This window comes from Microcebus murinus, chromosome 3, assembly GCF_040939455.1.
Source record: "Microcebus murinus isolate Inina chromosome 3, M.murinus_Inina_mat1.0, whole genome shotgun sequence".
Taxonomy (NCBI): domain Eukaryota; kingdom Metazoa; phylum Chordata; class Mammalia; order Primates; family Cheirogaleidae; genus Microcebus; species Microcebus murinus.
In genome coordinates, this window is record NC_134106.1 from 111,689,508 (window position 1) to 111,706,587 (window position 17,080).

Here is a 17,080-nt window from a genome sequence, read left to right on the forward strand (position 1 = left end):
TGGTGCTTGCGTATCTGAAACTAGGCAAGTGACCATATCTCTCTGAGCCTTTGTTTTCCCATCTGTAAAGTGGCATTTCTTGGCAAAGTTGATCAGGGGTTAGAGATAATAGATACTAAGTGCCCAACACAGTGCCTGATACAGAGATAGATAGATAGATAGATAGATAGATAGATAGATAGATAGATAGATAGATAGATAGATAATAAAGCTGTTGCTTTCTTACTGTTCAGTTTGTTTAATTACTGGGAGGTTTTCCCCCTTCTGCTATAATGCTCTCCTATGAAAGTTGAGAAAACTTGATTTTTGGTTAATTATTCTATGTCATATAAATAAAAGATGTGTTAAACATACAGTCTTTCAAGCCCTGGGGCATTTTTTTAGGGATTTTGCAGATACCTGGAAAAACAGTTCAGTGACCTGAAGCAGAGAGGCGTGGTGATCAGTTTTGATGCTCGAGCTCACCCGTCCAGTGGAGGCAGCAGCAAAAGGTATTTAAACATTTTTAGGAAACGATTTTTTTGTAGTTTATTTTGCTGTTTTATTTTTAATCACCATTTCAATATCTTGAATCTTGACTTAAATACATCTGTTAGCTACCTTGCTTACCTATGAAAATGATAGGTAAATTCTATTTGCAGCTTTGTAAAATTCTGGTTATATACTTAGATTAAGAAAATAATATTATCTAGATGATTTAGAATATAATACCCATCTAAATGAAAGACATTTTTTTAAACTGGCAATATTATTTTTCCCTCTCATTTACTTCTTTTTATGTAATTTTCCCCCTGCTATTCATAAGTCTTATGGCCCACTTCTCATGTCAAGCTGCATTTTTAACATTCCCAAACTCATGGGACTCTCTTAGTAGCTTTAGGTATAAGATGATGGTGATAGTGATAGCAGCAATACTGATTATGAGCCAGGCACTTACATATTTATTCATTGAATCCTCCCAACAACCTGTAAGGTATGCACTGTTATCTCCGCCCTGCGATCATAAAATGAGAGGAGGAGTCACAACAGCATAAAGAGTCTGGTGCTAGAGGTCAGCAAACTTTTTCTTTATGGGGCAGATAGTCCGTGTCTTACACATTGCACACCATATGGTCTTTGTCCCAACTACTCAACTTACCATGAAGCACAAAAGTACCCATAGACAATACATACATGAATGGGCATGGCAGTGTCCCAATAAAACTTTATTTACAAACTGGGCTGTAGTTTAGCAACCCCTTCTCTTAACCATGTTATATGACCCTCTTTTAAATTAAACACTTGCCCTATTATGATGAATTTTTGATCATTCCAGAGCATAAGTATTAATAGTTTCTCAGATTGGGAGAACATACAAATCTTACTCTTAATGAAAAGTCTCATTAACTCTGCAGAGCTGGATGAATTTATAGAGTCCTATCTTTGCCCACCCAGAGCTTCCAATCTAAGAGAGAAGCATTGATGGCAGCAAATGTGTGGCCGTGAGGAAGGGAGTGTGGCCGGGGAAAATCCCCAGATGACATCAGCCCCCAGATTGAACTCAGGAGGGCATAAGATTTTTAGTTTTCAGCATTGAGGCTCAAAAATGTGATTTTTTTCAATAAAGCAAGAGAAATGTTGTAGCTCTGGGGGATAAAGGTGCATGAAAGACATGTGATGTGGTATAAACCAGAAGTCAGCTTGTCGTTTATAGTTAGTGAATGTGCAGTTTGAACAGACCACCAGCATGTTCTGCTGCCCCCGGGCAGATCCTCTGGTCAGAGTGGTATGTGTATGTGCACATTGAGTATCTGAGGCTAAATCTGCCTGGCTGGCTTCTCGAATTTTTTCATTTTAGGCTGACTACCCTGCTTCTGGTTGATACATCCTTCAGATATAACGATTAAGGTATAGCTATTTCTTGCTCTGGCCTTCGAGCCATATCATTTCCTTAAAGTACTTGATATTACAGATTATATTTCAGTTTATGGTTCAGGTCTCACAGTTTGATGGGATAGGATGGAGCTCAGGGCTACTCTTTGTCACCTACAATGTGTAAGACATTTAGAGACTGACATAAATGTTAAACCAATGCATGACAAAACATTCACAAGTATTAATAAATAGAATCTTCCTAAAGGGTTGAAAGTATTCCAGTTCCATAATTTTACCTAAAGAAATGTTTGTTAGTTTTTTGTTTTTGTTTTTTTTGAGACAGAGTCTCACTCTGTTGCCCGGGCTAGAGTGCCGTGGCATCGCCTAGCTCACAGCAACCTCAAACTCCTGGGCTCAAGTGATCCTCCTGCCTCAGCCTCCCGAGTAGCTGGGACTACAGGCATGCGCCACCATGCCCGGCTAATTTTTTTTAAATGTATATATTTTTTAGTTGTCCAGCTAATTTCTTTTTATTTTTAGTAGAGCCAGGGTCTCACTCTTGCTCAGGCTGGTCTTGAACTTCTGAGCTCAAGCAATCCTCCTATCTTGGCCTCCCAGAGTGCTAGGATTACAGATGTGATGTTTATAGTTCTTTAATCTTCCCATTTTAAATATGTCGTGGGGAACGTAAGCAGTAACTGTTAAGCATATGAAGAGAACACACTGAATAATTTCCGTGCACGTTTGTAGCTGCGCGTGCGTGTGTTTGTGTGCATGGGCACGGAGGTCTCCCCTCTGCCCCAGCCCGCCCCTACGATGGTGTTGATGAAGCTGGTGCTCAAGAAAGGTTTCGAGGGAGAATGAATGATCTGATTGTTTAATCCAGTAATGGCACACTGCTCATTCTAAGTAAATTGCTCGTTTGTGGTAAAGTATCTTACACCATGCATGAAGACAGATTTGATGCCAGTTGCAGTGGAAGCTGAGAAAAATGTCAAAGGTTCAAGTTTTCTTTTAAAGGCTAATTGGAACCAAGATATGTGTGTGTGTGTGTGTGTGTGTGTGTGTGTGTGTGTGTGTGTGTGTTTACGCACATGCACACCAATATGTCCTATGTTTCAAATAAAACCATCTGTAGTCCAGTGCTGGTCTGCACGGTGTATACAGGTTTGTCAGCCTCTGCACTATTGACATGTGACTTCACGCTGGCTGGATAATTCTTTGTTGTGGGGACTGCCCTGTGCATTGTAGGGTGGGCGTGCAGCAGCACCCCCGACCTCTACCCACTAGCTGCCGGTAGCACCTTCCCCCTTTCCCCAGTGTGACAACCCAAAATGTCTCCAGACACTTCAGGGGGCAGGGGCAGAGTGACCACAGCTGGAGCTACTGAGCTGGATGGCAGGCGAGCTGAGGCTGGGAGCGACCTGGCCCAGCCGCTTACTGGCTGTCAGACATGGGCAAGGTGCCTGGCTTTTCTTGGCTTTAGTCCCATTTCTGTAAAACAAAGAAGAGGTGGAATGAGGTTACTTTTAAGTGTTCTCCAGCTTTAAATGTCCTGTGCCAATGTAAAGATTTGGAATAAATGTTGTCCTTGATACTGGCTGCTGTGTTCTACCTAAGGAAGGGTCGGGCATTCATTCCTTCTTCTGTCACCTGAGATCTTGACATCTAGACTCTTTCTTCCCTGTCACTCTGTATTCCCAGGTTTGCCCGACTTGCTGCAACCACATTTATCAGTCAGGGGGTTCCTGTGCACCTCTTTAACGATGTAACCCCGACCCCCTTTGTGGTAAGTAACTGCTTCCTTTTATAATTTCCTGTCACGGGATCAGGGATGAGACTTGGCTGAATTTTACAGTCTTTAGGGCTGTTGGGGCTGGGCTATTTGAATGACAGAAGAGCTCAGCATTAATTGGGCATTCTCTTCTCTCTCCAGGGAGGCTTCTCCCACATCCTATGAGTTTTCTTTAGTATTCAAGTTTTGATTCATCAGCAATGATTTTTTAAATGTGCAATTTTCCTTTTGCTTGCATTCTAAAGTATTTTAGCAAGTTAGCAAAATGATGTTTTGTCTGTTTGTCTTTTACTTTGATGTGTAGTTATTTTTCCCAGCTGTCACAATTAGGAAACTTCTTGTGTCTGAATCTGAATTCACCTCAAATCCTGTCTTATCATGAATATTTTTGACAAATTGCTGCACCTGCCTTTTATACAAATGTTCCATGCTAAATGCTATTCATGGTTCATACAGAGAGCATGCTTGGCATGTCTGAGTAAGACATCTTATCAAATTCTTCATGTAGCAGAACCTAAAGAAAAGCTGTTGCTTTGATGTAGTCAGACTTTTAAGAGCTGGGCTAGATGCTAAGAATATATGATTTTAGCAAATGATTTGGATGCAGTTACTTGCGTCAAGTAGAAACGAGAGTGTATCAATACAGAAGTCAGTCCCACTTGTTTTGTGTTTGCTATTTCTAGTGCACCAGCAGGTAGATGCAACACCTCCCAGATTGTAAATAGCCCAGGACACACTCTATGTCAGGTCCAAATGTAGTTCAAGTGTTGTTGGTTTTTTGTTTGTTTTTCGAAACAGGGTGTCTCTCTGTCAGCCTGGCTGGAATGCAGTGGCACAATTACACCTCACTGTAACTTCAAACTGGGCTCAAGCAATCCTTGTGTCTCAGCCCTCCAAGGAGCTGGGACTATAGATGTGCACCATAGAACCTGGCTATTTTTTTTTTTTATAGAGACTGGGTCTCACTGTATTGCCCAGGCTGGTCTTAAACTCCTGACCAACTTCAAGCCATCCTCCTGTCTCAACCTCCCAAAGCGCTGAGATTACAGACGTGAGCCACCGTGCCTGGCCAAGTTTCATTGTTTGATGGAAAAATTGCAGTGTGTTCTAGCATCCTGATTGTCTTCCGTACCAAGTATTAATAGCTATTATTTTTATAACAGACATGAATTAAATGAGTGTCTCATGATCATTCCCCACACTATGGAGTGGTCCTCCCCTTTCCTTTACCCCAGGTTATCTGGGAGATGTGACATAACTTTCAAGGGGGCAGGAAACTGCAGCGATTCTTGGTGGGTGGCTAGAGGGGACCAGCGGTTCTGCTGTCAGGTTGCCTGTGTGCAGTGATCTCGTTTGCAGCCGTAGGGGGGACTCCAGCCCCTCCCCCCATCGTGGGCAGCCATCTTGTGACGATGGGAATTAAGTCACAACTAAGGGAGGGATATTTAACCCTGGAGTGAGAGATAAATGCGCAGCCTGTAAGAGCACTGTTTCCTTTCCTCTCAACCTTTTCCTTAAACGCAAGTGAGAAAGAGGAGGAGAAGTTGAAGCAGTTGGAGGGAATAAACGGAATTTATAAGCTCCTATTCCAAGCGGAACATGGAGGCTGGACACGGTGCTCGCACCTGTAATCTCAGCACTTTGGGAGGCTGAGACAGAGGGTTGCTTGAGCCGAGGAGTCCGAGGCTGCAGTGAGCTATGATCGGGCTACTGCACTGCAGCCTCGGGGACAGGGCGAGTCCCTGTCTACCAAAAATAGAAGGTTGGAATAGAAGCTTAGACCGTTTTTTTGTTTGAAGTGGTTTTCTAGCCCTAGCAAGTGGAAGACAGGATGAGAAGACGACGCCTAGGAAAGGACCCACCTTTCTTGTTGGGCCCCACGCCCTGCGACTGTGAGCAGCCGTCAGCTCAAGGGCAGCGAGAGTGCGCTGGGTGGCTGCGGCACCGCGGCGGATGACGCGTGATGATATTTGTGTGCTGTGTTTATCGAGAGGGGACAAGTTGGCATAAACAACACACAATAGACATTGTAAATGTATCTAATTTTTTGTTAAAAACTGTCTGCTTTTATTTCTTGCTATGTTACAGCCCTACACAGTGTCACATTTGAAACTTTGTGCTGGAATCATGATAACTGCCTCTCACAATCCAAAGCAGGATAATGGTTATAAGGTATTTTTATTTTTCTCTCCACATTTATGTCCTTCTATAGGAATCCTGTGCCTTTACTGTTTGGAGGCGTAGGTAGTGGATGCTTTATTTTCATTAACTCTAAACTTTTCGAATGTGTTCTGGGTTCTCTAGGTCTATTGGGATAATGGAGCTCAGATCATCTCTCCTCACGATAAAGGTATTTCTCAAGCTATTGAAGACAATCTAGAGCCGTGGCCGCAAGCGTGGGGCGACTCTTTAATTGACGGCAGTCCACTTCTTCACAACCCCAGTGCTTCTGTCACTAAAGACTACTTGGAAGACCTTACAAAATACTGTTTCCACAGGTAAATGGATTGTGTCTTCACTGACCTTAAATGAGTTAAGTTAATGTGATTCAGCCAAATTCTTTCAATTTTCATGACATTTTCTCTTGAATTGGTGCACACAGTGCATCTGATTTTAGAGGCTGTAGACTAGGGTTTGGCAAACTTTTCTTGAAGGGGCACACAGGAAATATTTTTGGCTTTGAGGGCCACATGAATTCTTTCTCAGCTGTTCAACCCTGCTGTTTTATGAAAACATCCATAGATGATACGTCACTGATGGAGTGTAAACACAAAAGCAGGTAGCTGGCTCTGTCACCTAGACTCTGGCATCATCATAGCTCATTGCAACATTGAACTCCTGGGTTCAAGCAATCTTCCTGCCTCAACCTCTTGAGTAGCTAGGGCTATGGGTGGGCACCAGCAGGCCTGGCTAATTTTTTCTATTTTTTGCAGATATGGTGACTCACTAGGTTGCCCAGGCTGGTCTTGAACTCCTGGGCTCAAGCAATCCCAAAGTGTTGGGATTACAGGCATGAACTACCACACCTGACTCATCTTTTTTTGTATTTCTAGAACTTCTTTATGTAGAAAACTATATTTTTCTAATTAAATTTATTTATTTTAAAATGTTTTCCCTTTTCTTGTTACCTTTTGAATTTTTTTTTTTTTTTTTTTTTATGAGACGGAGTCTTGCTCTGATGCCTGGGGCTAGAGTGCCGTGGCGTCAGCCTAGCTCACAGCAACCTCAAACTCCTGGGCTCAAGCAATACTCCTGCCTCAGCCTGCCAAGTAGCTGGGACTACAGGCATGTGCCACCACACCTAGCTAACTTTTTCTGTTTTTAGTAGAGATAGTGTCTTGCTCTTGCTCAATCTGGTCTCGAACTCCTGACCTCAAGCAATTCTCCTGCCTTTGCCTTCCATAATGCTAGGATTATAAGCATGAACCATCATGCCCAGCCACCTTTGGAATTTTTTATTGAAATCTTTGGTGAACTGTTTTTAAAAGTTTGATAATATTTATTAATCTTTTAATTATGGCTTCTGGGTTTTATGCCATACTCAGGAAGACTTTCTCTAGACCAGGCATCCTCAAACTATGGCCCGAGGGCCACATGCGGGTGTTTTTGCCCATTTGTTTTTTTACTTCAAAATAAGATATGTGCAGTGTGCATAGGAATTTGTTCATAGTTTTTTTTAAACTATAGTCTGGCCCTCCAACGGTCTGAGGGACAGTGAACTGGCCCCCTGTTTAAAAAGTTTGAGGACCCCTGCTCTAGACCAAAGTTATTTATTTTAAATTACCCATGTTTTTTCTAAAACTTTCATGTTTACATTTTGTAATATTTCAATCTTTCGAGTCATCGGTAATTTTTAATTTGTATGGAGTGCAAAGTAGGAAAGCAGATTTGGCTTTTTCTAAAAGGTTTGCTAGTGTACCAATACAATAAATTGAAAAATCTATCTCTTTTTTGGCTAATTGGATATGATACCTTTATGAAACTGTTTCTAACATTAATCAAGTGCTTATTATATTATATATGAGATAATTGCTAGAGGCTCTTCACATACAGTTTCATTTTAATCCTCATGATAATGCTGAGGGTAAGTTCTGGTACCTTACCATTTTGTAGATGAGAAAACTGCAGCCGAGTGTGATTCAGTAAACAGGCATCAGTCGCGCCGCGTGTGGGCGGCAGAGCTCCGAGGCTTAAGTTTGCCGCTGGTTCCAGAGCGTGTTGACCACTGAGCTTTACTGCTTCCAATGTGCATTTCCCGTTTCAAATTGGGTCAGCTTCTGAGCTCTCTCTTATGTTCCTTTTGTATGCCTTTTTATATCTAGTACCAAGCTGTTTTAATTATCGTAGCTTTATAAGATATTTTAATATCTGAGAGGTTTTCTTTCAAATTTTCCTCCCTGATCTTGCACATAAGGGTATGTTTGTTTTAAAACACTATTCTCTTAGAAAAGACCTTGTTTGTTTATTCATTTCCAAAAGAAATGGATAATAACCTAAGATTCTAGCAGTTAGAGCATTGGAAGTTTTAAAAATCTTATGTTTACTTTTCTATAACTACTTTCAATTTTGATGTTTATTGTTATTCTACATTAAGTCCCTAGATCATGGTACTTTGCCAAACAGGATTGTTACTTGGCAAAGAAAAGTTTTATTTTTTATACTGAGAGTCATTTCCGAAGCTGGGACATGCGGAGCGCTGGGGCTGGCACCGTCCGGCTCTGGCAGGCAGCCGCGCGAGCGAGCTGGGGCCGCAGCCTGCGGTTCTCCGCCGTCTCCCGCTCTAGACGTGAAAGCTGCTCCATAAAAGAGAATCTGTAAATAATCAGATCTGCTGAAAATAACCACAGAGTAGAATGTAAAACTTGAGTATGTTGGGGGGATGTGTATATTTGAGAGAGAGTGGATTTTTTTTTAATGGAATTGGAAACATATTCAGTTGTACATTCTTATTACATCAGTTTCTTACATTCTTATGACTCAGGCTCCTTGACATTCTGCAACCCTTCCAGTTGCGAGAGGCGTATTTATGCCTTTTATCATTTCCATGGTGTGCCTGATTCTAGGAGTGTGAACAAGGAGACCCGGATGAAGTTTGTGCACACGTCTGTCCACGGGGTGGGGCACGCCTTCGTGCGCTCGGCCTTCGAGGCCTTTGACCTGGCTCCTCCTGAGGCTGTCGCCGAACAGAAAGATCCCGATCCGGAGTTTCCGACGGTGAAATACCCGAATCCCGAAGAGGGTAAAGGCGTCTTGGTAACCACCTTTTTTTAAGATTCTAAAATCTGCCTTTTATATTCAAAGCTATTACTGTCAAATAAAATATGCTTTTATGTGTTTTCATGGTGCTGAAGAATAACTGATTTCATCGCTGGAAATATGTATATTTGTTAGTCATTAACTTCTTAAAGATCTTTCAAATTAGATATCCTAGCATCGGGATCTGAGAGCTGAAATCTAAATGCTGCTTTAAATTTAATTAATTTAATGTAATTTTAGTTTAATTTACTGTACTCCCTTAATGCCAAAAAAAAAAGAAAACAGTAATAGAATGGAGTTTTATCATATTATGACTTTTATTCTTTAACTGTCATCTTTCTAATATGAAGAAGTATTGTTTACATTGTTACAAACCTGTAGCATTTTAAAGGTTGGTGTAGCAGCGGTATTCAGAGCGTTGGTCATTTGGTTTGTTGGTGCGGCTGACCACAGCCGCACACGCTCTGCCTTGTGTGCAGCGGGTCACTCGGGCAGCTTTGGGCCACACACGGATGCTCCCATTATCTGATCTCTAACTTAGGAAGGTAATGTTTGACCGACCAAGACCGGCTCCAGAAATAAAATTCAGCCTTCATTTGGGGAAAGTACTCTTTTAATTGTTACAGAACTGACTGTTTTTAAAGACTACCATATGCTTGATTCTTGATTTAAGTAATCTTTTATTTTCATACTCTTTTCAGACTTTATCTTTTGCTTTGGCTGACAAGACCAAGGCCAAAATCGTTTTAGCGAACGACCCAGATGCTGATAGACTTGCTGTGGCAGAAAAGCAGGACAGGTAAATGAGTCGTGATTACCTACATTACAGAAAATAGAAAGCAGTAAAGTGTTCCTGGGGCCACTGGACCTATGTGGAAACCTTTCCCATTTATTTTGCAAACGATCATCTCACCGGACCTTCTGTGGAGTCTCCTGGTGCAGAGTGAGCTGCCGGCCTAGCGGGGCGAGGCGGGGCGTCGCATGTTGGCAGGCATAGTGTGGAGTAGACAACCCAGTATGTGTTTGGGATTGAAGTTCCTGTTTGTGATCTTCCCTTAATTTATAATGTAGAGGGATGCAGGGAGGAAGAGGAAGAAAAAGATTCATAATCGAATGTGTCATAGTGGCGTACCAGTGCCTGCTGAGGGCAGAGTACTTTGGTGCTGGCCTTGCAGCTGAGTATTTGCTGATGGGTTTGGTAAGGAGCTGAACCTTCAAGGAATGGCTGAATTTAGTTTGGACAGACCAGAAAGGAATGCCTGTGGGTACTGGCACAGTATTTAAGATAAGTCTGACCATAGAGATTGTACAAAGGAAAGTAAGTAAGTGGGAGAAAAAATTGAAAGATAGGCAGGGTCCAAGGAACTTTGGGTGTCAAACAGCCTATATGATGTTTTGGGGGCAGTGGGGTACTGCTGAAGGGATAGGGTTTTAGATTATGATAAAATAGGTTCAATTCTATATCAGTGTTTAGAAAGTTAGGCCCAGGGGATACGTGATGGTATGTGACATTTACTGCTAGTCGCCTGGACCACAGAGAGGAACAGAAATCACATGTCTACTCTTTGGTGTTCTGACCGCGTTAGGGCGGAGTGTGATCTTAAGGAATGCTAAGCTGTCACCTCTCAAAATCAGCAATAGTGACCAGTCCAAAAGTAGAAAGATCAAAACTTATTTTATACACGAGGGGGGTCTTGCCAGCATATTTCTATTATGTTTAAAACCAAAGCTTTTGCCAAAGATTAAAATAAAAGCATTATGTGTCATCACTGACATACTTTAAAAACAAGTATGACCCTACAACATTAGGGCCTTCACGCAGGGCGTGTGTCCAGGCAGACTGGGTGGTACGCAGTATCCACGCGGTGTTTATGAAGTGGCAGTTACTGTCGTAACCGATTATTTAAAGATGATGAATAACAGAACAGACTGGCAGAAAATACTTAAAGACTCCATTGCTTAATTGTCCTATTCCAGTGACTTCTAGTGTCTTCCTTAAGATCCCGGAAATGAATAGCTTGTTTTCCTTTCAGGGGTGACTGGAGAGTGTTTTCAGGCAATGAGCTGGGGGCCCTTCTGGGTTGGTGGCTCTTTACTTCTTGGAAAGAAAAGAACCAGGATCGCGACGCCCTCAGAGACACATACATGTTGTCCAGCACTGTCTCCTCCAAAATCCTGCGGGCCATTGCCTTAAAGGAGGGCTTTCATTTCGAGGTAAGGTATTTGTGGGACTTGCTCATTTTGCTTTCTTTTGCTCTGCAGAAAATCTAAGGCATGTCTTGTTCTTTTGGATTATCCCTTCAGGAAACATTAACTGGCTTTAAGTGGATGGGAAACAGAGCCAAACAGCTAATAGACCAGGGGAAAACTGTCTTATTTGCATTTGAAGAAGCTATTGGTAAGATGTGATAATGAGGATCATAAAATCAGTTAATATAGAATGTAAGTAAATGAGAAAAAGGTTTGGATTTGGGTTTAAAATATCCATAGTGAAACAGGAACACACAATTTACTTTGCTTTTGTAGTGCTCAGGTTGACCGTTGAACTGTCCTGCTCCAAAATTAGTATCTCAGATATTTTTCAGCAAAAAGGAGTATCTTACAAATAATCAAGCCATTAACGCAAGAACCCTTTGTCCAGTTGACAGTGACGCCAAGTCCAGCCAGAATGACTGAATAGCCCTTGACTTACACTGTCTCTGCACATGGACAGAAAGGAGAGCTCACAATAAAAATTTGAAATTCATGTTTGTGCCAAAAATTTAGCTATTACTTTAGTAAAAACTAACATGCATTAAGTTTGTTTGTTAACATATTCGTCTGCACATTCCCTGCAGCGCCAACATACACACATGATTTAACTAATTTAATAAAGTGTAATAGCTCAGCTTTTGCTCCTTTGTTGTCAGATTTGGCAGACTTGTCTCTATAGGTTTTTAGTTTTTAATAAAAAACTTTTCTTACATTCGTTTGTCAAATATCAATTGCATATCTGTTACTCAGCGACTCTGAAAGAAACGGATGGCACTGACCTTAGCCTACAGCAGCTTTATAGATCTAGTTAGTAACCACACAAGGGTGTAAGAGGCCAGGTGTCAAAATGAATACTGTAACTAGGAAGGATATTGGGATTCAGAGAACAATATATGTTGACTAGAACAACTGGAAACAATTTCATGTGAGCTGGAGGGACTTGCAGCAAATCTCGTGAATGAGCGCCACTGGCCCAGGAGTGGAAACCTTCCTCACAGGTTCTTCAACAAACACTTCTTGAAAGCCTGCTATGTGCCTGGCACTGGGCCACATTCTTTAATCTGTGATGATAAGTGAGGAACATGCGTGCACTCAGCAGCGTGCAGCCTCTGATCTGCGGTGGCCAGCACGCACACACGTATGTGGCTAGACACGGGACTGTACAGGAACCCACTCCTGGGGGGTGACGTGTGTTTCTGCAGGATACATGTGCTGCCCTTTTGTTCTGGACAAGGATGGCGTCAGTGCCGCTGCCATAAGCGCAGAGCTGGCTAGCTTTCTCGCAAGCAAGAATTTGTCTTTGTCTCAGCAGCTGGAGGCCATCTATGTGGAGTAAGTTGCTGTTGACTGTTTGATTAAAGTCTTATTTTTATGTGTTCTATTATGTTCTTGTGCATGAGGTACTACTATTCTTTCTAATGCTCTTTGGTGATGAAGTCTATTTTTTTTTTTTTTGTACCTAGAAAGGTCAAGCATTTTATTTTTATCAAAATTGTTATGTACACAGCAAAAGACTTCCCTGTATAATAACAATCAATGTAAATAGAACTAGTATTGAGCACATAATGGGTAATATTTCATAAAACTCTTTTCTTTCCCTTTATCAACATCTGCTTCCCCATATAATGAATAAAGACTTGATATTTACATTACATGTGATGTTTCTGGAGGATTGAAGTCTATTTTTTATGATGACTAAGAGATTACCTTTTCCTTCTGATACACTTATTATGGTTATACTTATTAAGTGATTGCCATTTGTGATTGCATTCATTCTTAACAAATAAGAACATTAGTCGCAGAAATGACTAATGAAGTTAGTCGTTAAGTGACCGATCTCAAAAAAGATGAAATGTATTCATAATATATCTGCTCAGTCTTTGTAGCAATTACTCAAGTCTGCCTGTGTAATACAGAAGCTTCCAGAGACTACAGAAAGCCAGCGAGGGAGTGCGGGCTGTACTTACAAATGCAGGCCGAAGGCCAGGCTGTCGTTTCATGGTCCCTGGGGTAGCCGGACCTCTTTTTTAGTGCTGAATTATTCCTTTGAAGTTAGTTATGATTATTTGTTTCATGTTTTTAGAGCATACTGGTTGATGCGCATGTCCTATGTCCACTGTGTGGAATTATTTTGTTCCTCAGTTTGCATGGATTTGCACTTTTTTTACAGGTATGGCTACCATATTACCAAAGCTTCCTATTTTATCTGCCATGATCAAGACATCATTAAAAAATTATTTGAAGACCTCAGAAACTATGATGGAAAAAATAATTATCCAAAAACTTGTGGCAAATTTGAAATTTCTTCCATTAGGGACCTTACAACCGGCTATGACGATAGCCAACCTGATAAAAAAGCTGTAAGTAATGTTTACGTTTATCAGCTAAACCTCTTTTTCTATTTTCTTTTTTTTTAATCATTTGAGTAGATTAACTTATTGACTCATATAATTAATTGAAGCTGATCTTAGGCATTTAGGCATGACTGTAAATAAGCTATAGAAATATATGGAAAGCTAAAAATCATGGGCTAGAACTAAAAGAGATCTTACTCGTCACCTAAGCCAACACTGCCGTTTCACACCTTAGGAGATCAGTACACAGAAGTGTAGAACTTGTCTGTGGTCCAGGAAGAATCTGGGTCTTTTGACTCAGGATCCAGTTCTTTATCCGCATGAGCAGTACCCGCTTTTGAGGGCGCGTCAGTCCCTGGCAGGCTGGTTAGACAGAGTGCTGGCTCCGGCCTGGGAGTTTCTAATTGAGCGTGTCTGGCATGGGGCCAAGAATTTGCATTTCTAACAAGTTCCCAGGTGATGCTCAGGCCCCTGGTCCTCACTTTGAGAGCCTGTTTGCTTCCAGTTAGTTTTCCCCTGTACTCTGAAAGTATGGGGTCTGTAAAGCATGAGTTTGCATTCCTCACCCCTGGTGGACCCTCGTGGGAGTCAAAAGAAGGCCCAAAGATGGCAGAAGAGAATTGCCAGCCATGGCTAGGGGTGGGGAGAGCAGAGCATGAATATCTTTATGAGAGGTTAGACGTGTTCTTTGCTATTTACCTTTCTACGTTTTTAACTGTCATTTCCCCCCAGTGTATTTTTAAAAGATAAATCGTATTTAAGAGAATTGTGATGAAACACGGCAGCCCCTCCTTCTGCCGCCTCGCTGCCATGTCGCCCAGACAGCGCCTTCTCGCTCGTTTCTCCAGTGTTTACGGCCAGATTCCTAAATAATGTGCTTTTATGGTGATGCTTTGACTTATCCGTGTTACGATTGATCGATTTTCTATCACTGAGATAAGGATTTAGCTCTTACGCTTCCCACGTGCGATGCCCCCTTCCCCTGTCCTCACAACACACACGCCGCAGCCTGTGGTTGGGTGGGATCCCGCGCCGTATTGTTTTGACTAGTGATTGTCCCCGCCCGCCCAGCCAAGTGCTGCATTTTGATTAGGTTTCCCTAATGTGTATAAAGACTTACATTTCTTGTAATTAACAGTTGCTTTGTTCTCTTGTTTGCCTCGATTTCTATGTGACTGTCGCTAGATTTTCCTTCAAAAACCTCTCAGTGGGGTTTTCCCCGTGGCTGTTTCCAGCGGCCTCCCTCCCGGGCCTCCCTCCCGGGCCCTCCCTCCCGGGCCCTCTGTCTGGGCCAGGCCGGCTGTCATTCTGGGACTGTCCTCTCCAGGCTTGAGCCCCTTGCTCCTAGACCCCAGGCTTGCTTACTCCTTCTGTATTCATTTTCCTCGATCACATCCTCGAGAAGCTTTCTGAGGAAGAGCGAGTGGGAGGCAAAATTTTGGAAGCATTAGGTTTGAAAATGCCTTGTTGTACCCTCGCACTTCACTGCCTCGCGGCTTTGAAAGCTTTGCTCCATTATTGTTTGCTTTCCAGTGTGGCTGTGGGGCTGCAGTCATTCATTCATTCATTCATTCAGCAGACAGGTGAAGCCTGCCGTGTGCTGGGAGCGAGGGTGTGGATGCCACACTGGTTCGGCCCTTTCTATGCAACTGGGTTTTATTTTTGTCCCTGGGAAAAGTTAGGAACTTTCCTCTAAGCTTCAGGTTCAAAAACACTGTAGTGTGGGTCTCTTTTTATTCACTTTTTCCTGTGCACTTGGTCTGTAGAATTATTTGTTTTAGTTTTAAGGAGATTTTGGATTATGTGTCAAAAAGGGACTAGTTCATTGGTTTTTAAGCAGCTCCTCCCCTGTGTTTTCTGTCCTCCCACTCCTAAGTAGTTCCTGGTCGGGCGCCGGCGTCAGAGCGGGCCTGCTGCGCCTCTTTCCTGGCGTCCAGCCCTGCCCCTGTGCTGTTTCTGGGAGATTCCCTCAACTTTAACTTTCAGTAACTCTTGGCTATTTCAGTTCTTACTCTCTAATTTATTAAAAATAGTGTCCAATTCTTTTTTTATGTACACAATTTCTCTCTAAAGATATTAATTACAGCTTTTAAAAATATAGATCTTTTTCTCCTATATTCTCTTTATTTCCTTCAATTTTTTTTTTTAATTTGTTCTGGACTTTGTATTTTATCTAACGTCTTTTCCAAAAGTCTGGTGATCCTTGATTGTCCTTTGGACACTTAAGAGCGGATCGAAAACTGTGTGCCTGTGGCTCTGTGTACACACGCAGGCCAAATGACTCGCTTCACTCGGGGTGTTGGGCAGCAAGTCAACTTTTTAATGGGCCCCGCTGGAGGGGTTTCTCTGGAGGCGCTTGGCCTTAATAGAGTGCAGGGGCTACGAGCTGAGCTGCCAAGCCCCGGAAGCATGGGAGGGACAGCTGGGGTCTCTTATCCTGGGGGCTTTCACTTGATCCCTCTGTCACCAGACCTGCCCTCCATGGTGCCTTATGTCCCTAGCTCCTGAGCCTTCCCGGTGGTTCAGTCTCCAGAGAATAAACTACCTTCTGCAGAGACAGAGAAGAGGTGGTTTCCTGGCTGCATGGGCTGCAGCGAGCATCTGGGAGGCTCTGACAGCTTCTTTCAAACGATGCTCCTGCCTCCACCCCTGCCTCACACCTGCCCCTGCTGCCCTGGCTCCTGAGCCTGGCCGGATTCTGCAGAGCACACTGTCCTGGTTCTTGTCGGTGTCTCCTTCTGCAGACACTCGCATTTCCTTGTCTTGTGTCCCGTCAGACGTTCTGATCCGCCGTCTGTTTCCTGACTTGCACGGTTGGTTGGCAGTCCCATCGACTGCTATTTTTTCTTTGCCTCTTTGCCCTTGTGTTTATGCTTTTTTAAATACTTCTGTAATTTTAGTGGAGTTTTGGGAGCTGTCAACTACAAATACACCTGCCAGAAGCTTTATCTTAAAAAAAAAACTCTATGGACTTTTTTGTTTTGCAAAATTTCATTTTGTAACAGTGAAATATGATCTAGTTTGGGTGTATTCATTAGTATATTATTAGTCTATTTAAGTTAATTTCTTGTGAAATGATGTGTTTCATTCTTAATAAAACTTTAAGTAACTTTAATAGAACTAGGAAGGTAAAAGCCAGTATACAAAGTTACTTAATTTTCATTTTTTAATTAATTTAGTTATATTAATTGACAAGTAAAAATTGTATCTATATATGCATATGTAAATATGTATACATTGTGATGATTAACTGAAGGCAATATGTGCATTACCTCACATGCTTTTCATTTATTTGTAGTAAGAGCACTTAGAATCTACTCTTCTAGCAATATTTAAGTATACAATACATTGTTATTAACTATAGTCACCATGTTGTACAAGAGATCTCTTGAACTTATTCCTCCTAACTTATCTAACCAAAACTTTGTCCCCAACATCTGTCCAGCTGCCCTGCCCCTCCTCCCCAGCCCCTGGCAAGCATCATGCTATGCCTGCTTCTAAGGCTGTGACTCTTTCCAGTTCCATGTGTGAGTGAGATCTGTGTCCGGCTCATCTCCCCCAGTGTAAT

At 42.2% G+C, this 17,080-nt stretch overlaps 1 protein-coding gene across 2 annotated transcripts in view; it reads left to right on the forward strand.

The window, feature by feature from the left end:
• PGM2 (phosphoglucomutase 2) overlaps positions 1-17,080 on the forward strand; it is a 32,517-nt gene that overhangs the window by 7,403 nt on the left and 8,034 nt on the right. For both annotated transcript variants that reach the window (XM_020286320.2, XM_012771009.3), the window contains 10 exons: positions 385-491; positions 3,559-3,643; positions 5,738-5,821; positions 5,954-6,147; positions 8,713-8,902; positions 9,607-9,704; positions 10,939-11,119; positions 11,210-11,303; positions 12,361-12,490; positions 13,329-13,518. In XM_020286320.2, the coding sequence (XP_020141909.1) occupies positions 385-491; positions 3,559-3,643; positions 5,738-5,821; positions 5,954-6,147; positions 8,713-8,902; positions 9,607-9,704; positions 10,939-11,119; positions 11,210-11,303; positions 12,361-12,490; positions 13,329-13,518 (1,353 nt within the window). The remainder of the gene's footprint in view (positions 1-384; positions 492-3,558; positions 3,644-5,737; positions 5,822-5,953; positions 6,148-8,712; positions 8,903-9,606; positions 9,705-10,938; positions 11,120-11,209; positions 11,304-12,360; positions 12,491-13,328; positions 13,519-17,080) is intronic.